This window comes from Furipterus horrens, unplaced genomic scaffold (genome assembly GCF_987537825.1).
Source record: "Furipterus horrens unplaced genomic scaffold, mFurHor1.1.pri manual_scaffold_4, whole genome shotgun sequence".
In the NCBI taxonomy this organism is placed as follows: Eukaryota; Metazoa; Chordata; class Mammalia; order Chiroptera; family Furipteridae; genus Furipterus; species Furipterus horrens.
The window spans coordinates 85,128,779-85,150,164 of NW_028327174.1; the positions used below are offsets into that span (position 1 = coordinate 85,128,779).

A 21,386-nucleotide genomic window follows, 5' to 3' on the forward strand; every position below is an offset into this window, starting at 1 on the left:
CCTCATACATTCTGGCTGTGAAAACAACTGGAGGTTGGGGCTGCAGAAGAAACCGTCCATCTCTCAGGAGAGTCTGTTTATAGGGCCCGCAATGGTCCTAGAATGTACACAAACTCACCCACTCTGGGAACTATCACCATGGCAATAGCTAGAAGGGCACCAGTTGCATATGGGAAGTGGGTGAAGTGACTGGGAAACGGCAAGTGCCGAGCAAGGGACATTGTTTCCTCTCTGACCCCTCCTCCATACACAGTGCCACAAGGGGGTGAAACTGCTGCCCAGCACTGAGGAATACCTAAGACTTTGCTCCTTATAGTGTAACAAGTGCAACAGCTCTACCTAAGACATAGAGGCAAACACAGGAGGCTATTGAGAAGACAGAGAAGTATGGCCCAAAAGAGGGAGCACAGCAAGGCTGCAGAGGGAGAACTAAGCGACAAGGAGATACCCAACTTAACAGTTGCAGAGTTCAAAACTCTGGTGATAATGATGCTCACAGAAATGACTGAGTATGGCAAATGCATAAGAGAAGAAGTGAAGGCTATACTAAATGAGATGAAGAAAAATTCACACAAACCCAATGGTGAAGGGAAGGAAGCCAGGGTTCAAATCAGTGATTTGGAACATAAAGAAGAAATAAACAGTCAGTCAGTACAGAATGAAGAAACAAGAATCGAAAATAATGAGGAGAAGCTAAAGAACCTCTGGGACAACTTTAGATGTACCAACATCTGAATCATAGGGGTGCCTGAGGCGGGTCACCCCCAATGCCCTTGGCTTGGTGGAAACTCACTGTCCGGTAGTGGTCTCAGGATCATTGATGAGAGACAATAAGTAACCCAAACACTGTATTTTGTCTAGAAGGAGGAAAGGTGGCTGATTTTTCTAGGGAGAAATGCCTTCTAAGCTCCTTTTATTAAGGAGGTATCGAAGGGATACAGAGTCAGGATACACAAATCACCAATCAATTTCAAGCACTTGGATTACTGTTAACAATCACTGATTACCAATAACAATGTAAGACACACAGTGTAGCATTCTGGGTCACGGTCTGTTAAACAATCTGGCACTATGGGGACATCAGGTGCAAAGCTTTATACACCCTCCGGGTATTTGATGTAACACAGAGTCTATAGCAATAGTTCTCAACCTTCCTACTGCTGTGACCCTTTAATACAGTTCCTGATGTTGTGGTGACCCCCCAGCCATAAAATTTTTTTCATTGCTACTTCATAACTGTAATTTGCTACTGTTATGAATTATAATGTAAATATCTGATATGCTGGATGTATTTTCATTGTTACAAATTGAACATAATTAAAACATAGTGATTAATCACAAAAACAATATGTAATTATATATGTGTTTTCCGATGGTCTTAGGTGACCCCTGTGAAAGGGTTGTTTGACTCCCAAAGGGGTCGCGACCCACAGGTTGAGAACCACTGGTCTATAGCTAACTTAAGAAATGAGAAAAACAGAGCAAGCTTCAAAACAGAATATGCATTTTTAAAATCCAGTTCCCATGGGAACCCCCTGAATGGGCTTTTGGGTCATGTCCGTCTCCAGCCTTCTGGGTCTTCCAGTCAAGATTTATAGGCCTCATGGGGGTGCCTAGCTTGTGGCCGGGCTACAATTCCCGAAACCACGCAGGGCAGTCCCCTACAGGTGCCAAAAGGAGAAGAGGAAGAGCAAGAAATTGAAAAGTTTTTTGAAAAAATAATGAAAGAAATTTTTCCTAATTTGGCGAAGGAAATAGACATACAAGACCGGGAAGTAGAGTCCCAAACGGGACCACATCATGGCGCACATCATAATTAAAATGTCAAAGGTTAAAAGATAAGGAGAGAATCTTAAAAGCAGTTACCCACATACGAATTCCCATAAGACTATCAGCTGATTTCTCAAAAGAAACTTTGCAGGCAAGAAGGGACTGGCAAGAAGTATTCAAAGTGATGAAAAGCGAGGACCTACAACCAAGATTACTCTATCCACCAAAACTATCATTTAGAATAGAAGGACAGATAAAGTGCTTCCCAGAGAAGGTAAAGCTAAAGGAGTTCTCCATCACCAAGCCCTTATGATATGAAATGTTAAAGGGGACATTTAAGAAAAAGAAGAAATCAAAACTATGAACAGTAAAATGACAACAAACTCATAACTATCAACGAATAAATCTTAAAAAAAAACCTAACCAAATAACTAGAACAGGAAGAGAACCATAGATATGGAGATAATATGGAGGTTTGTCAGTGTGGAGGGGGAAGGAGGAGAATAAAGGGAAAGGTGCAGGGATCAAGAAGCATAAATGGTAGGTATAAATAAACAGAGGGATGGATGTTAAGAATACTATAGGAAATGGAGAAGCCAAAGAACTTACATTAATGACCCATGGAAATGAACTAAGGTAGGGCAGGAGAGATTGCTGTAGGGAAGGGAGGTACTCGGCAGAGGGGGACAAAAGGTGAAAATTTGGGACAACTTTAATAGCATAATCAATAAAATATACTTAAAATTAAAAAGCTGAAATTATTGGAATGACATGTTCAAAGTGGAGAAGGGGAAATAAATTTGTCTACTGAGAAGTCTATGTCTAGCAAAATGTCCTTTAGAAATGAAAGTGAAGATATTTGCAGAGAAACAAAAATCAGAAATTTTGTCACCAGGGGGCCTGCATTAAAAGGAATGCTAAAGGATATACAGGCAGGAATGAAGAGCACTAAGAATGGTAGATAACAATAAATATAAAGACTGATTTATTCCATTCTTTGTCAGTTTCTTTAAAAGATGTATCAACATTTAAAGCAAAAAATAACACTGTGTTATTGGGCTTACCACACATAAAGATATCAGATAGAACATTATGGTTGGGGTTAAATGGAAATATATTATTTCAAGGTTCTTATATTTTTCTGACATAATTAGAAATTAACATTTAAGTGGATTGTGATAAGTTAGAGATGTATGTTGCTTGCACTCTTCAGAGCAATTACTAAGATATAATTTAAAGAGATAGAGCTAGTGAGGCAACTGAGAAATTAAAATGGAATGCCAAAAAAATTTTTATTAACATTCCCTGGCCTGGTGGCTCATTTGGTTGGAGCATTGTCCCATACACCCAGAATCTTGGGGGTTCAATTCCCCGTCCAGGGTACATACCTAGATTGCAGGTTTGATAACTGGTTGGGGTGCATATGGGAGGCAACTGATTGATGTTTCTCTCTCTCCTCCTTACTCTCTCTCTAAAATCAATGAAAACATATCCTCGGGTTTTTGTTTTTGTTTTTGTTTTTGGTTTTTTTTTTTTTTTTTTTTGATTAACGCGAAAAGAGGCAGAGGAGGGATAAAGAATAAAAACTAGATGAGATAAATAGGAATGGCAGACCTGAATAAAACTATATTAATAATTACATTCACTGTAAAGGGATTAAGCACTCTAATCAAAAGGATAGATTGTCATGCTGAATAGAAAAAGCAAGAACCAACTATATCCTGTATACAAGACACACTTAAAAATTCTATTAATTTTATTTTTAATCATTTATTGGGGTGGTATATTGGTTAATAAGATTGCATAAGTTTCAAGTGTACAATACTAAACACAATACATCATCTGTATATTGCACTGTGTGCTCACCACCCAAAGTCTAGTATCCTTCTGTCACCAGATATTTGACCCCTTTACCCTCTTATACCTTCCTCCACTCCCCTTCCTCACCGGTAACCACTATACTGTTGTCTGTGTCTGGGAGTGTTTTGTTTGTTCATTTGCTGTCTGTTTTACATTTCACATATGAGTGAAAATATGATTCTTGTCCTTTTTCTGTTTGACTTATTTCATTTAGTATGATACTCTGAAGTTCTTTATGATGTCACAAATGGCAGTATTTTATCTTTTCTTATGGCCGAGTAGTATTGCATTGTATATATGTACCACGTCTTCTTTATCCAATTCTGTATTGAAGGACACTTTGATTGTTTCCAGGTCTTGACAACCATGAATAATGCTGCAGTGAACATAAGGGTACATATATCTTTACAAATACATGTTTTCAAAATTTTTTGGTAGTTACCCAAAAGAGGGTTTGCTTAGTCATATAGGAACTCCATAATTGTTTTCTTCTTTTTAATTTTAATTTTTAAATTTCTTTTTTTTATTGCTGTTCTATTACAGTGGTCCCATTTTTCCCTCTTGATCTCCCCTGCCCCACCCACACGACCCCCTTTCTCCCACAGTCAATCCCCATTCTGTTGTCCATGTTCATGGGTCATTTATACTAGTACCTTGACTAGACCCTTCCCCTTCTTTACCCTCTCCTTCCCCTCCCCCCACTCTGGTCACTGACAGTCTGTTCTTTGTTTCCATGCTTCTGGTTCTATTTTGCTTGTTTGTTTGTTTTGTTCATTAGGTTCCTGTATTAGGTGAAATCATACGATATTTCTCTTTCACCGCCTGGCTTATTTCACTGAGCATAATACTCTCCAGTTCCATCCATGCTGACAGAAAAGGTAGGAGTTTATTCTTTCTTTCTGCTGCATAGTATTCCATTGTGTAAATGTCCCACAGTTTTTTGATCCATTCATCCACTGATGGACACTTAGGCTGTTTCTAGCACTTGGCTATTGTAAATAGCACTGCTATGAACATAAGGGTGCATAGGTTCTTTTGAACTGGTGTTTCAGGATTCTTCAGGTATAATCCCAGTAGTGGAATTGTTGGTTCAAAAGGCAGTTCCATTTTTAACTTTTTGGAAGAAATTTCATAATGTTTTCCACAGTGGATGCACCAGTCTGCATTCTCACCTACAGTGCATTAGGATTCCCTTTTCTCCACGTCCTTGCCAACACTTGCTGTTGTTGATTTGTTAATGATGGCCATTCTGATTGGTGTGAGGTGATATCTCATTGTGGTTTTAATTTGCATCTCCCTGATGGCTAATGATGTTGCACATCCTTTCATATGCCTATGGGCCATCTTTGTGTCCTCCTTGGAGAAGTGTCTGTTCAGGTCCTTTGCCCAATTTTTATTGGATTGTTTGTCTTCCTGGTGTTGAGTTATGTAAGTTCTTTATATATTTTAGAGATCAAACCTTTGTCTGAGGTATCATTGGCAAATATGTTTTCCCAAATGTTTGGTTCCCTTTTCATTTTGCTGATGTTTTCTTTAGCTGAACAGAAATATTTTAGTTTGATGTAGTCCCATTTGTTTATTCTATTGTATATTTCCCCTGCCCTAGAAAATATATTGGTGAAAATATTGCTCTCTGGGATATCTAAAATTTTACTGCCTATGTTTTCCTCTAGAATTTTTATGCTGTCAATGCTTACATTTAAGTCTTTTATCTATTATGAGTTTATTCTGGTGTATGGTGCAAGTTGGTGGTCTCGTTTCATTTTTTTGCATGTACCATTCCAGATCTCCCAACACTATTTGTTTAAGAGGGTATTTTTACTCCCTTTTATGCTCCTGCCCCCTTTGTCAAATATTAATTTACCATAGAGACCTAGGTTTAATTCTTGGCCCTCTGTTCTGTTCCAGTGATCCTTATGTCTGTTCTTATGCCAGTACCAGGCTGTTTTGATTGCATTGGCCTTTTAGTATAGTTTGATACCAGGTATTCTGATTCCTCCTACTTTGTTCTTCTTTCTCAAGTTTGCTGACTATTCAGGGCTGTTTTTGGTTTCATATAAATTTTTGAAATATTTGTTCCATATCTGTGAAATATGTCATTGATATTTTAATAGGGATTGCAGCCATGGCTGGTGTGGCTCAGAGAATTGAGCGCCAGCCTGCAACTAAAGGATTGCAGTCCATGTCCTCATTTGGGCAATCACACATTGGTGTTTCTCTCCCTCTCTCATTCCCTTTACCTCTCTCTAAAAATAAATAAATAAAATCTTTTTAAAAAAATAGAGATTGCATTGAATCTATAAATTGCTTTGGGCACTATGGACATTTTAATGATGTTGATTCTTCCAATCCATGAACACAGTATCGTCGGCAGCCGTCCGTCTCGAGAGACGATGGTGTAGCTTCTTAAGAGTCTATCTGCACCTCCGAGAATGGCTGTGCAGTCCGACTCGGGAGTGACACGGTATCTGTCTCCTCCCGTGTTGAATCGACATCTTGCGATGACACTGGAGTGTCCTCTTCAGTGAAGCTGAAGCTACAGAGCCTGGGCAGGGTGATATGGAGGGTCTGCTGTTGCTCATGCAGCAGACACCCCCATCTCTTCGCAGCTGAAGGGTCCAAGGGAAAGACGGAGTCAATACAGCTTGGCTTCAGGTGCGCCGCAGGAGTTGCCGGTGTTGACTACAACGTCAAACCGCCTTAGGGACTCCGGCTCCGGATTTTCTGTCGGGGTTTACTCCCTTAGCCTTTCCCCTGAAGAGGTATGCCGCAAGGCAGTGGAGGTTTTTTGGAGTCAGAGTTTTCCTTCTCTGATGTGCCCTGACTGGAAGATCGAACCAGCGACACTTAGCTCGCAGGCCGACGCTCAATCCACTGAGCCAAACCAGCCAGGGCTGGATGAACACAGTATATGCTTCCACTTATTCATATCTTCCTTAATTTCTTTCTTCAGTGTTCTGTAGCTTTCCAAGCACAGGTATTTTACCTCCTTGGTTAAGTTTATTCCTAAATAGTTTATTTTCTTGTTGCTGTAGTAAATGGTTTTTTTTCTAGTTTCTATTTCTGATATTTCATTGTTGGTGTACAAAAATGGCTTTGATTTTGGAATATTGAGTTTGTATCCTCCTGTTTTGCCAAATTCACTTATTAGGTCAAGTAGTTTTTTGGGGGAGCCTGTAGGGTCTTCTCATACACTCATGTCATCTGCAGATAATGACAGTTTTACTTACTCCTTTCCAATTTATTTCTTTTATTTATTTTCTTGTCTGATTGCTGTGGCTAGAACTTCCAAAACTATGTTGAATAGAAGCGGAGAGAGTAGACATCCTTGTCTTGTTCCTGATCTTAAGGAGGAAGTGTTAAGTTTTTGCCCATTGAGTATGACGTTGGCTGCAGGTTTCTCGTATATGGCCTTTATTATGTTGAGGTATGCTCCCTCTGTTCCCCCTTTGCTGTGCATTTTTATCATACATGGGTGCTGTACTTTTTCAAATGCTTTTTCAGCATCCGTGGATATGAGCATGTACTTTTGTCTTTCATTTTGCTTATCTGGTGTTTCACATTTATTTATTTGCTTATACCATCCTTGCATATCTGGGATGAATCCCAGTTGATTGTGGTGTATGATCCTTTTAACGTATTGCCGGATCTGGTTTCCCAATATTTTGTTGAGGATTTTAGCATTTATGTTCATCAGCAATATTGGCCTGTAGTTTTCTTTTTTTTATTGTGTCTTGACTTAGTTTTGGAATTAGGATACTATTAGTCTCATAGAAAGAGTATGGGAGTCTTCCCTCTTCTTGTATTTTTAGGAATAGCTGGAGAACATTCTTCCCGAAGTGTTTGGTAAAATTTGCCTATGAAGTCAGCCAGTCCTGGGCTTTTGTGTGCTGAATTTTTTTTATTACTGCTTCATTTTCATTAGTTATCAGTTTATTCAGGCTTTCTGCTTATTCTTGATTTAGTTTTGGAAGATTATATGTTTCAAGAAATTTGTCCATTTTATCCAGGTTGTTAGATTTCTTGTCATGTAGTTGTTCGTAGTAATTTCTTATAATCCTTTGTATTTCTGTGGTATCAGTTGTGATTTCTTCTCTTTCATTTCCGATTTTATTTATTTGGGTCCTCTCTTTTTTTTTCTTGATGAGCCTGGTTAAAGGCTTGTCGATTTCGTTTATCTTTTCAGAGAACCAGCTCCTTGTTTTATTGATCTTTTGAATTGTCTGTTTAGTCTCTATGTCTTTTACTTCTGCTCTGATCTTGATGATCTACGTCCTTCTGTTCGCTCTGGGCTTTGTTTGTTGTTGTCCCTCTAGTTCTTGTAGCTGTAGGGTTAGGTTGAGATTCTCTTATCCTTTTTAGGTAGGCCTGTATTGCTATAACTTCCCTCTCAGGACTGACTTCACTGTCTCCCATAGGTTTTGGGCTGTGATGTGTTCATTTTCCTTTGTTTCCAGAAACTTCTTGATTTCAACCTTGATCTCATTGTTAACCCATTTATTATTTGATAGCATGTTATTCAGTCTCCATGAATTTGAATGTTTTCAAGTTTTTTCCTTGAAGTTTTCTGGTTTCAAGCTGTTGATCTGAGATGATGCTTGATATAATTTCAATCTTCTTGAATTTGTTGAGGCTTTTTTGTGTCCTACCATGTGGTCTGTTTTTGAAAATGTTCCATGTGCATTTGAAAGGAATGTATATTTTACTACTTTGGGGTGAAAAGTTCTGTATATATTAATTAAGTCCATTTGACCTAGAGTGTTGTTCAGTGCCACAATATCCTTGGTGTTTCTTTCCTTGGTAGGTCTGTCCGTTGTTGACACTGGGGTATCAATATCCCCTACGATGAGTGTGTTGCTGTCGATATCCTTTTTGCAGTCCTCCAAGATTTTCCTTATATATTCCTGTGTTGGGTGCATATATATTTACAAGGGTTCTATCTTATGATGGATTGATTCCTTAAGTATTATGAAATGTTCTTCTTTGTCTCCTTTTATGGACTTTGTGGTGACATCTATTTTGTCTGATATAAGTATTGCTACCCCAGCGTTTTTTTCATGTCTGTTTGCTTGAAATATTTTTTTCCATACCTTCACTTTCGGTCTGTGTAGATCTTTTGTTCTGAGGTGGGTCTCTCGTAGACAGTGTATATGTGGGTCAGGTTTTCTTATCCATTCAACTACCCTGTGTCTTTTGATTGGAGCATTTAATCCATTTACATGTAAGATTATTATTGATAGGTATTTATTCATAGTCATTTTTCCCTTTGTACCTGTTTCCCTCATCCCCCGCCCTCTCTTTTTCTTCATCTTTTTGAAACAGACACTTTAGCACCTCTTGCAATGCTGGTTTGGTGGATATGTATTCCTTTAGCCTTCTTTTGTCTGGGAAATTCCTTATTTCACCTTTTAGTTTGAATGAGAGCCTTGCTGGGTAGAGTATTCTTGGTTGCAGGCCTTTGCTTTCTTTGCTTGGTATATATTTTTTTGCCATTCTTTTCTGGCTTGTAGTGTTTTTCTTAAGAAATCGCTGATAGTCTTATTGGAGCACCCTTGTACGTTATTAGCTGTTTCTCTCTTGCTGCCTTTAAGGTTATCTCTTTGTCTTTGAATTTTGCCATTTTAATTATGATGTGTCGTAGAGTGGGCCTCTTTGGGTTCATCTTGATTGGGACCCACTTTTCTTCCTGGACTTGGGTAACTTTTTCTCTCATCAGGTTAGGGAAATTTTCTGTCATTATTTTTTTCAAACAGGTTTTCTTCACTTGCTCCTCTTCTGGTTTTTTTTGAATCCCTATGGTACAAATATTATTGTTTCATGTTGTCCTGCATCTCTCTTAAACCCTCTTTATTCCTTTTCAGTCTTTTTTCATTTATTGAACTGTCTGGGAATATTTTTCTACATTGTCATCCAGGTTGCTGCTTCATCTAGCCTGCTTTTCATACCTCTACTAGGTTCTTCAATTCAGAAATTGTATTCTTCATATCCTCTTGGCTCTTACTGTTAGTTTCTATGTCGTTTTTAATGCTGGTGTAGTTCACAGTAAGTTCCCTGTAGCTTCCCTGGAGTTCTTCGTAGTTTTCTCTGAGCTCGCTGAGCTCATTGAGCTTCCTTATAACCATTTATCAGAATTCCATGTCTGCCAGTTTGCTCGCCTCAGTTTCATTTACCACTCTTTTGGAGGGTTCCTCTTTTCCTTTCAATAGGGAGTTGTTTCTTTATCTCCCACTTTAGGTGACTCTCTTGTTTATTTCTGCTTCGTAGATTGATCTACTTTGACTTCCTATGGTAGGAGAGCTATGGGATTCAGTGGTGTAGTCTTCTTGATGTCCTTAACTTGATGCTCTTGGGATGCTCTTTATGCCATTTATTTTGCCTGTCTGGTTGTACTTGGTTTTGGTTGTTTTTGTGTTGCTCTTTGGTGGGTCCTTCCCTCTGGCTAGCTGAGGGTCACTGTGCCCACCACGTCTTGTATACTGTTTTAGAGGTGCTGCCAGAACAAAATCAAACAACCCTGGCAAGAAACCCACACCCATTAACATAACCCCCACCCTCAATCACACTGTCAACAGTAAATGAGCCAGTATTATTAAAGATGTAAAGAGATTAAGACTAGCACAAGAAAGGAAAAACAGATAAGAGTTGAATAACTGAAAGAAAAATGATTTTTGAGAGGGTAGAGGGAGGAGCAATAAATAACGAGTAGTGTGACAAGGCAGTGAGAGAAGTAAAATTTACATTGTATATAAAAAATGGAGGGAAGAAGGCAGAGTAAAGTAAGAGAGGGGAAACGTATGGTATTAGGTTTAAACAGAAGTTATGTGTGTGTGTGTGTTTGTTTATAGAAGTTATATATGTGTGAATATATATATATATATATATACACACACGCGCGCGCAAGAAAATGAGATAAAGAAGAAGAAACAGGAACCAAATTAGAGAAACAGTTTCACCACAGCACTATCAACAACGAGTGAGCTAAGATTAATATAGGTTTTATGGGAATAAGAGGGGAAAAACAAAGAAAAGCTTAAAAGATATCTAGAGGAAAGGGAAGTGATTTGAGATGATAGCGGAAGATGGTATACTAAGAGTGAGGAATGAAAATCAGGCTAAGACAGGGAAAAATTCAAATATAGAATGAAATAAAGGGCTGGAAGAAGGTACAGATGGAATAGCAGAGGGGGTTGATAAGATTTGAGATTCGAAATACCAAAATCAAGTGAAGATCTATGAATGAAATTGCAGAAATGCCAAAACTACCACTATATCCACAACCAATGAGCAAAGATTGATCAAGATGGAGAGAGAATACATGTATTTTATGAACGGGAAAAAGAATGTGAGATGACTAATGATAAGAAAAGTGGTTTTGAGAAGCAGGAGAGGGAAGAAATAAATGAGAGTGTAGAATGGGAACATGTCATAGCAAGAGAGAAGATGGAATTGAAAACAAAAATTAAAAGAGGAAACCAGATGGTAAAATGGAGTAAGAGAATGGAGGAGCAAAATATGAGATTGGAAATGAACTGCAATATAAAAACTACTGACTTAAAATGCACAAACTTGAAGGACAAGAAATGAATGTTTAAAAGCTATGCAGGAGAGAAAGTAACTCATGAAGTAAACTGCAGTAGAATTCATCTCAGTAATGTCTGGTTTTTACCACTTTCTTTTTCTGGATCCACCCCTGGTCAAATTCCTTGGATTTCTGGCTGCCTGTCTGTGAGGAGATCTAGCTGGATGCTGAGGCTGCTGCTCTCTCGCTGGTTGTTCTGCCGACCTCTCCTCTTATAGCAGCTCTCTGCTGTGAACCATGCTGGGTTGGGTCCCTCCCACTGGTCCTGTGGTGCACTCTAGCCCTCTGCATTTAAAAAAAAAAAATTCATTCATTTATTTTAGAGAGAGGGGAAGGGAGGGGAAAAGGGAGAGAAACATTGATGTGTGAGAGATACATTGGTTGCCTCCTGCACATCCCCAACTGGGACCCTGGCCTGCAACCCAGGCATGTGCTCTGACTGGAAATTGAACCAGCAACCTTTGGTTTGCAAGCTGGCACTCAATCCACTGAGCCACAGCATGCCAGGGCAAACTCTACATTTTTGTACAGCAGAGTTGTTGTGCCTTCGCACAGGTGTGCTAGCCCAGGGTTCCTGCCAAGTCTCTTCCAAAAGAATCTCTGTGCGCCCCCCTCACTGCAGCACTGGTCCCTGGGGGCTCCGTTCTCCATGTGTTCCACCTTTCCAAAAATTACAGTCTCTCACCGTCAGGGCTGGCCTCCGTCTTCCTGTGTCTCTGACAGTTTCACGCAAAGTTTCTCACTGGAACCTTCCTGGATGGCTCTGGGAAGGGTCCGTGCAGTGATATAGTAACACTAGGCAGTGGTAGAGTGATGATTTTGCTCCCTCCGGAGATCTTCAGCCTACGGTGGGAGTGCAGTTTCTAGGGCTTGCAGCTCCTGAGCTGATTTTCAGTTGCCCCTATATGGTGCAGCCAGAAGCCCTGGGCTGGGCAGCCCTGACAGTTCCACTTAGAAAGTGTGGGCCATCAGTTTTTTGTCTACCCCCATGCTCTCATCCCTGTTTGCTCTCACTCACAGCTGCTCTCACTCACTCTCTACTCTGTGTTTTTACTCCAAGTCCAGTCTGCGATGGGAGAAAGTAGACAGGGCTACTAGCTACTCTGCTGCCATCTTTTCTCTCTCCCATATTGTTTTCCATAGTACCAATTGGCTGTACCAATTTACATTCTCACCAGCAGTATACTAGGGTTCCCTGTTCTCTACAGCCTTTCCAATACTTATTACTTGTCTTGTTTTTAAAACCATTTTAACAGGTGTGAGGTGGGATCTCACTGTGGTTTTGGTTTGCATTTCCCTTATAGTTAGGGAAGCTGAGCATCTTTTCATATATCTGGTCATTTGTGTATTTTCTTGGGAAAAGAGTCTATTCAGGTTCTCTGCCCATTTATTTATTTATTTTATATTTTATTGATTATGTTGTTACAGTAGTCCCAATTTTTTTTCCCTTTGCTCCACTGCACCCAGTACTCCACCATCCCTCCAACAATCCCACCCCCCTTAGTTTATGTCCATGAGTCGTGCGTATAGTTCTTTGACTTCACCCTTTCCTATATTATTCTTAATTTCCCCCTGTCTATTTTGTACCAACCAATTACACTTCTTAATCCCTGCACCATTTCCCCATTTCTCCCCCTTCCCTCTCTCAGCTGACAACCATCCAAATGACCCCTGTACTTATGATTCTGTTCCTGTTCTGGATTTGGGTTGAGTTTGTTGTCATTTCAATATTCATAGTTTTGATCTTCTTTTTCTTAGGTAAGTCCCTTTGACATTTCATATAATAATGGCTTGGTGATGATGGAACTCCTTTAGCTTGACCTTGTTTGGGAAGCACTTCATCTGCCCCTTCCATTCTAAATTATAGCATTACTGGATAGAGTAATCTTGGTTGTAGAACCTTGTTTTTCATCACATTGAATATTTCTTGTCAGTCCCTTCTTGCCTGCAAAGTTCCTTTTGAGAAATCAGCTGAGAGTCTCATAGACACCCCTTTGTAGGTAACTCTGCTTTTCTCTTGCTTCTTTAAGATTCTCTCTCTATCTTGAACCTTTGGCATTTTAATTATGATGTGTCTTGCTGTGGTCTTCCTTGGGTCTAGCTTGTTTGGGACTCTCTGAGCTTCCTGGACTTGTATGGGTATTTCCTATGCCAAATTTGAGAAGTTTTCCTTCATTATTTTTTCACATAAGCTTTCCATTTCTTGCTCTTCCTCTTCTCCTTCTGGCACCCCTATGATTCGGATTTGGCACGTTTAAAGTTGTCCCAGAGGTTCCTAAGCCTCTCCTCATTTTTTTCAATTCTTGTTTCCTCATTCTGTACTCGTTGGCTATTTTTTTCTTCCTTGTTTTCCAAATTATTGATTTGAACCTCAGTTTTCTTCCCTTCACCATTAGTTTTGTGTGGATTTTTCTTTGTTTCATTTAGCATAGCCTTCACTTCTTCCCTTATGTGTTTGCCATACTTAAGCGTATCTGTCAAGCCTATGAGCATCTTTATCACCAGTGCTTTGAACTCTATGTCTGTTAGGCTGGCTCTCTCCTCACAGCTTAGTTCTCCCGCTGGAACCTTGATCCGTTCCCTGTTTTGGGCCATACCTCTCTGTCTCCTTATCTTGACAGGCTCCTGTGTTTGTTTGCCTCTGTGTCTTAGGTAGAGCTGTTGCACCTGTTACATTTAAGGGGCGGAGCCTTAGGTATTTGTCAGTACGGGCGACCCATTTCATCACGTTGTGGTGCTGTGTGTAGGGGAGGGGTCTGAGAGGGAACAATGCCACCTGCTCAGCACTTGTCCCTTTTCCAGGCACTTCTCCCACTTCCTTATGGGATTGGCACTTCTCTAGCTGTTTCTCTGGCCGTCGTTCCCAAAGTGGGTGGGTCTGCGGACGTTCTAGGACCGTGGGGGCCCTTTAAACAAGTGGACTCTACTGAGAGACTGGCAGTTTCTTCCTCCACCCCAACCCACACTGGTTTGCACAGTCAGAAGCAATGAGGCTTTATTTTCCCCAGCGACTGGAACCATGAGCTGTGCTGTCTGTCTGGTGCTGGGAGTGCTCCCCAGGTGCCCCTTCCCACTTTTTAAAACGTTTGACTGTGCTTTTTGCCAGCCTGTCACTGACACTGCAGCTGCTGCCCCCACCACCGTGTCCTTTCCACCCTTGCTCCGCCCCTCCTACCTATTTGGATGAATATTTCTTCTTTATCTTTGTTGGACTTACATGCAGCTCGATTTTCTGGAACTTCTGGTTGTCTCTAGTTTTGAGGCAGTTGTATTCCTTCTTAGTTGTGTAGGGAGACATGGCGTGTCTGTCTAGGCCTCCATCTTGGCCGGAAGTCTCTCTGCCCATTTTTAAATTGGATTGTTTGCTTTCTTGTTGTTGATCTGTATCTGTTGTCTATATATTTTGGATATTCACTCCTTAAGTGTTATTGTTTGCAAATATCTTCTCCCATTCTGTTTGTTTTGTTGTTATTGATGCTTTCTTTTACTGTGCAGAAGTTGTTAAATTTCATATGGTCCCATTCATTTATTTTTGCTCCTACTTCCCTTGCCTTTGAAGTCAAATTCATAAAAATCTGAGACCAAGGTCCATAAGTTTACTGCTTATATTTTCTTCTATGTAATTTAATGTTTCAGGTTTTATATTTGGATCTTTGATCCATTTTCAGTTAATTTGTGTATGGGGTCAAATAGTCTAGTTTCATTCTTTTGCATGATACACACTTCTTAAATACAAGGAAACAAGTGGACTGAAAGTAAAGGTCTGGAAAAAGATACACCATGCAAACAGTAAATATAAACAGATGCAGTGGTAATATTGATATCAGATAGTACCTGTTGACATGAGTATACTTCAGACAAAGATGGATAATTAACAATAAAAGGGTCAGTACTTCAGGAAGTTATAGTTAAGTTTACACCTAAAAACAGATCTTCAAACTACAAGCTAAAAGGAGAAATGGGCAAAATCACAAATCACACACACAGATGCTAACCCATCTCTCTCAATAATGGATGGAACAAAGAGACAAAAATATCAATAAGAATATAGGAAGTTTGAATGACATTGTCAACTACTTTAGCTTAATTGACATCCATAAAACACCACACTCAGTAACTGCAGCATACACATTCTTTTCTACTGTACATGGATATTCACAAAGATAGTCCAGTTATTAAGACAGAAATCTCAGCTTTTCAAAGACTGAAATATTACAGAATGTATTTTCTGAGCACAGTTAAACTAAGTTAGGGAAAAGGTAAAGTCTTTAAAAGCCCAAAATATATGTACATTAACCAATGATTCAAAAAAGAAATCTCAGAAGAAATTATAATACATTTGATTATTTAATAAAAATACAGCATATCAAAATTTGTGACATTTTGCTAAAATGGTACCCAAAGATACATTAACATGTGAAGTGCCCAGCCTATTTTATCTTCCTTTCCATTTAGTATAGTGTCAGTCACTGGTGACTGACATGGCGCTTAATATGTTAATTGATTTTAGAGAGAGAGGAAGGAGGAAAGAGAGGGAAGCATCACTTCGTTGCCTCCCGTACGCGCCCTGGACTGGGAATCAAACACATAACCTTTTTGGTGTATGGAGCAATGCTCCAACCGAGCCACCTGGCCAGAGTAGTAAATTTATAGTTTCAAATGTTTATTTTAGAAAAGAAAAGTCTAAAATCAATTTTCTGTGTTTCTCCCTTGGGAGGTTAAAAAAAGAACAGTAAACTAAGCCCAAGGTAAGTCAAAGAAAGAAAACAAACTTAGAGAAAATCAGTGAAGCCAAAGGCTGGTTCTTTGAAAAGCTCAATAAGATTGATAAACCTCTAGCTGAATTTACCCTAAAAAGTAAATAAATGAAGTGATAAATAAGAAACTTAAAAAGCACAGAGGAAACAAATGGCCATTTTCATAAGTGAATGAAGGGACACCACTGTGAACCCTACAGACATAAAAACGGTTATAAGGGAATAAAAAATAAGTATTAGCCAATAAATGTGACTTAAATGAAATGGATAGACTAATTTTCTTTTTTTTTTTTAATGTGTTTTATTGATTATAATATTACATTTGTCCCCATTTCCCTTCCCTCTGCTCCCCTCCACCTTGTGGTCCCCCTCCCTCCAGTTGTCCCCCCCTTTTTGACCATGTCCATTAGTTGTGCATATAGTTCTTCTCAACCTCTCTCTGTCTATTCCGTTCCCTCCTACCATGATCCTTAATTCCTATATCATCTCCCTCCCTCTCCCCGTTCCCCCTCCCTGTTGACCTCCCCCCAATATGTTCCCCGTACCTATAGTTCTTTTTCCACTCTCGTTGCCTGTTTAGTTCGCCTTTGTTTCAATTCCCTAGCTTCTGTTGTTTCTTGTGATGCAGTTTTCATTTTAGATTTCATAGTTTTGATCCTCCTTTTTCTAAACCTGTCCCTTTAACATCTCATATAACAGTGGTTTGGATCTAATGAACTCTTTCAGTTTTATTTTGTCCTGGAAACACTTTCTCTGCCCTTCTATTCTGAATGACAATTTCGCTGGATAGAGTATTCGTGGTTGTAGGTTTTGGATTTTCATTACGTTGAATATTTCTTGCCAGTCCCTTCTTGCCTGCAGGGTCTCCCTTGAGAAGTCAGCTGATAGTCTTAATTGGGACCCCTTTGTACATGATTCTTTTCTTCTCTCTTGCTGCTTTTAAGATTCTCTCTTTATCTTTAATTTTTGACATTTTGATTATAATGTGTCTTGGAGTGGTTCTCCCTGGGTCCAGTTTTTTTGGAACTCTCTGTGATTCCTGGACCTGTAAGTCTATTTCCTTCCCCAAGTTTGGGAAGTTCTCCTTTATTATATTTTCACTCAATTTTTCAAGTTCTAGTTCGTCTTCTTCGTTCTCTGGCAAGCCAATGATTCTTATGTTGGGCCTTTTATAGCTGTCCCAGAGGTTTCTGATCCTCTCATCGTTGCTTCCCGTTCCTTCTCTATATTCTGGTTTGTTGAAATGAACTCTGGATTTTTTTTCCTCACAGTCTGTCTCGTATGTGGTTTTGTTCCTTTCGTTATGAGTGTTTTTCGCTTCTTTCTCATCTTTTTCCAGATCTTTTGTTAATTCTGTAAGCCACCTGATAACAATGGTCCTGAACTGAGCCTCGGACAGGTTTCTTATTTGTTCATCTGTCAGATTCCTCATCTGTTGCCTGGTGAGTTGTGCCACCGGGATTTCTATAGTTGTCTGCCTCATTTTGACAGATGCGTTTTGTTTTCTTGGGCCGGCTGTAGGGGGCGGTGCCTGTGTACTTGTCACGACCCAGCGACCGGCAGCAATCCGCAACCTTTCTCGCTGCGCCGTGGTGCTTTGTCGTCACAACCCAGCGACCGGCGCCTGTCCGCGGCCTATTTCGCAGCCCTGTGGCGCTTTCTTTGGGGGCGGGGGTCCAAGATGGATTCACACAGTTATTCCGCTAGGAGACCGGGATCCGTCCTCCCGCCCCCTGGGCCTCACTGTTCAAGGCAATGTGGTGGCTGCTTTCCCCAGCGTTGGGTTTGCAAGCTGCCGGGGGTTCGACTGCAGCCGGGGTTGTTCTCCCCGCCGCTGTCCCAGGTGCGACCGCAAACAGCACCGCCCCCTTTCGCTTGTCCTACCCGCCCAAAGGGTGCCGCTGGTTTATAACTTCATACGTTGGGCTTCCGTGTAGCTTTATTTTCTGGAATTTCTAGTTATCTTTTGTTTTGAAGTAGTTGTAATCCTCTTTAGTTGTAGAGGGAGACCGAGCGTGTCCGTCTAAGCCTCCATCTTGGCCGGAAGTCTAATTCCCTAATTTTCTTTTTTAAAGATTTTATTTATATATTTTCAGAGAAAGAGTAAGGGAGGGAGAAAGAGAGGAAAAGAAATATCAGTTGGTCGCCTCTCACACGCTCCCAGTGGGGGTGCCTGACCTGCAGCCCAGGCATGTGCCCTGATAGGAAATCGAACCAGCAACCTCTTGGTTCACAGGCTGGCACTCAATCTACTGAGCCACACCAGCCAGGTGGATAGACTAATTTCTTGAGGGACAAAATACCAAAAGTAACACAAGAAGAAGTAGGAAAATCCTAGTAGTCCAATATCTATCAAAGAAATCCATAATTAAAATTCTTTCTACAAAGGAAATGCAGGTTCAGATGATTCATTGGTGTGTTCTACTAAATAATTAAAAAAGAAGTAATAGTCCTAATTCTTACAGAAAATAAAGGAGGAAGGAATAGTTCCCAACAAATTTTTTGAGACTGGTATTTACTTTGATATCTAGACCTAACAAAGCCACTGTGAGAAAACTACAAATCATTATTTCAATATCTTTTATAAATGCTCTGTAACTACAAATATCTTCATCAAAATATTAGCAAATGGCATTTAATAAAAAGATAATATATCAAGACCAAGTGGGTTTATCCCAGACATTAATGCTAGTTTAACATTAATCAATATATTTACCATCTCAATGAATGAAGAGTAAAGCTATATCAACAGATATGGAAAAAAAGCATGTGGCAAAATTTAACAACCATTCCTAACAAAAACTCTCACCAAACTAGGCAAAAAAGAATACTTTCTCAATGTGCTAAAGGGCATTTGTGTAATATCTACACCTAACATCACATTTAGTGGTGACAAATTGATACCTGTAAGATTGGTCATAAATCATGGATGTGCACACCATCTTCTGTGAAGACCCTGGCCAGTTGCATTAAGGAGAGGAAAAGAAATGAAAGTATACAGATTGGAAAATAAGTAAAACTGTCTTTATTGGTATTTGACATGATCCTTTTTGTAGGAAATCCTAAGGAATCTATTAGAAAGTTGCCAGAACTAGTAATTTTCTACTTAACAGTTTAGCATGGTTGTAGGATCGTTGTCGTTGGCAGCCGTCCGTCTCGAGAGACGATGGTGTAGCTTCTTAAGAGTCTATCTGCACCGCCGAGAATGGCTGTGCAGTCCGACTCGGGAGTGACATGGTAGTATCTGTCTCCTCCCGTGTTGAATCGACATCTTGCGATGACGCTGAAGCTACAGAGCCTGGGCAGGGTAATATGGAGGGTCTGCTGTTGCCCATGCAGCAGACCCCCCCTCTCTTCGCAGCTGAAGGATCCAAGGGAAAGACGGAGTCAATACAGCTTGGCTTCAGGTGCGCCGCAGGAGTTGCCGGTGTTGACTACAACGTCAAACCGCCTTAGGGACTCCGGCTCCGGATTTTCTGTCGGGGTTTACTCCCTTAGCCTTTCCCTGAAGAGGTATGCCGCAAGGCAGCGGAGGTTTTTTGGAGTCAGAGTTTTCCTTCTCTGATGTACCCTGACTGGAAGATCGAACCAGCGACACTTAGCTCGCAGGCCGAGGTTAATATTACAAAAATTAATAGTTTTTCTGTATACTAGCAATGCATGCTTGGAAATTGCAATTTAAAATATGATTTCATTTATAATAGCATTTAGAAATATGAAATACTTCATGATAAATTTAACAAAATGTGAACAAGACCTATATTCTTAAAACTACAAAACATTACTGAACGAATGAAAGAAGATCTAAATAAATGGAGAGATATACCATGTTCATGGATTGGAAGACTTAATATTGTTAAGATGGCAGTTCTCCCCACACTTACCTATAGATTCAAGACTCAGCAAAATCCCAATAAGGTCTCACACAGGCTCTTTTTTTTTAAAGGAAATTGACCGTCTGATTCTAAATTCTTATATTGCTGCAAAGGACCCAGAATAGCAAAAGCAATTTTAAAAAGAACATAGGTAGAATACTTAAATTACCTAATTTCAAGGCTTATACTAGTTAAAACTTTAGACTATAATTGAGTAGACTCTAGAGCTACAGTAGTCAGGATACTGTGGTATTGGCATAAGGATAGATACAAAGATTAGTGGAATAGAACACAGAAGTCCCTCGCTATATCGCGGTTCACTTATCGCAGCCTCACTGTATCATGGGATTTTTAAAAATATTATATTTAATTATTTATCACGATTTTTCTCTATATCGCGGGATTTTGCAGTACTGTATACGTATGTTAAAGTTATGTAGGTTTAAGAGTGCAGAATAAATGTAAGGTTCCTGCTTCGCAGGGGGTCTGGGTATCATATAATACCCGTGATAAGTGAGGGAATACTGTACAGAGTCCAGCATAGGCCCACGCTTATGTAGTTAATTGGTTTTCATCAAGGGTACAAAGGACATTTAATTTGGAAAGTTAGGGTATTTTGTTTTTTTGTTTTTGTTTTTGTTTTTCCAGCAAATGGTGCTAGGGTAACTGAATATCCTAAGGGACAGAAATTAACAGTTACTTTTACACCATGATATTTAGTCAAAATGGATTAGACAGCTAAATACAAAACTGTAAAAACTTTTAGAATAAAGCATAGAAGGAAATCTTTGCAATCTTGACAAAGGCAAAGATTTCTTAGATCCAGCATAAAAAGCATGGACCATAAATTGATAAATTTGACTTCAAAAATTAAAAATCTTTGCTCTTCAGAAGACATCATTAAAATAACAGAAAGTCAATCCATGGAATAAGAATGAATATTCTCAGTACTTGCATTGGACAACAGACTTGTTTCTGGAATATATAAAGAAGTCCTTAATTCACTAATACCAAACTGACAAACATTTAAAAGGGGGAGAAGATTTGATCAGAATGAATAAGCCCTCATTGGTGTGGTTCAGTGGTTGGGTGTCGTCCCACAAAGCAAAAAATCACTGTTTAAATCCAGGTCAGGGCACTTGCCTAGGTTGCAGGTTCAATTCCTGGTCAGAGTGCGTTCGGGAAGGCAGCCAATCAATGTTTCTCTGTTACATTGATGTTTTTCTCCCTCTATTTCTACCTCCTGCCCCCCTAGTTCTCTTAAAAAAAGAAAAAGGCTAAAAAAGCACAAGTGTGAAAAAAATGTTCAATGCTATTAGTCATCAGGAAAGTGCAAATTAAAACCGTAATGAGATACCACTATATACTCATTAGAAAGGATAAAATTTTAAAACTTGATAATACCAAGTGTTGGTAAGAAAGTATAGCAACTAAAATTTTCTTATACTTCTAGTGGAAGTATAACTTTCTTAAGTTAACTGTATACCAACTGTACATCTCAGTCATTTCTTTCATTTGTATTTATCAAAGAGAAAGGAAAACATA

General features: G+C 39.5%; 1 protein-coding gene across 2 annotated transcripts in view; it reads left to right on the forward strand.

Moving 5' to 3' along the window:
• LATS2 (large tumor suppressor kinase 2) overlaps nucleotides 1-21,386 on the forward strand; it is a 114,471-nt gene that overhangs the window by 53,812 nt on the left and 39,273 nt on the right. Inside the window, exon 1 of one of the 2 annotated variants that reach the window (XM_090273682.1) lies at nucleotides 4,426-4,508. The exons of the other annotated variant lie outside the window; for it this stretch is intronic. Within the exon in view, the coding sequence (XP_090129808.1) occupies nucleotides 4,494-4,508 (15 nt within the window). The 5' untranslated portion in view covers nucleotides 4,426-4,493. Of the gene's footprint in view, nucleotides 1-4,425; nucleotides 4,509-21,386 lie in introns of those variants that run through there. 2 annotated transcript variants of the gene reach the window in all.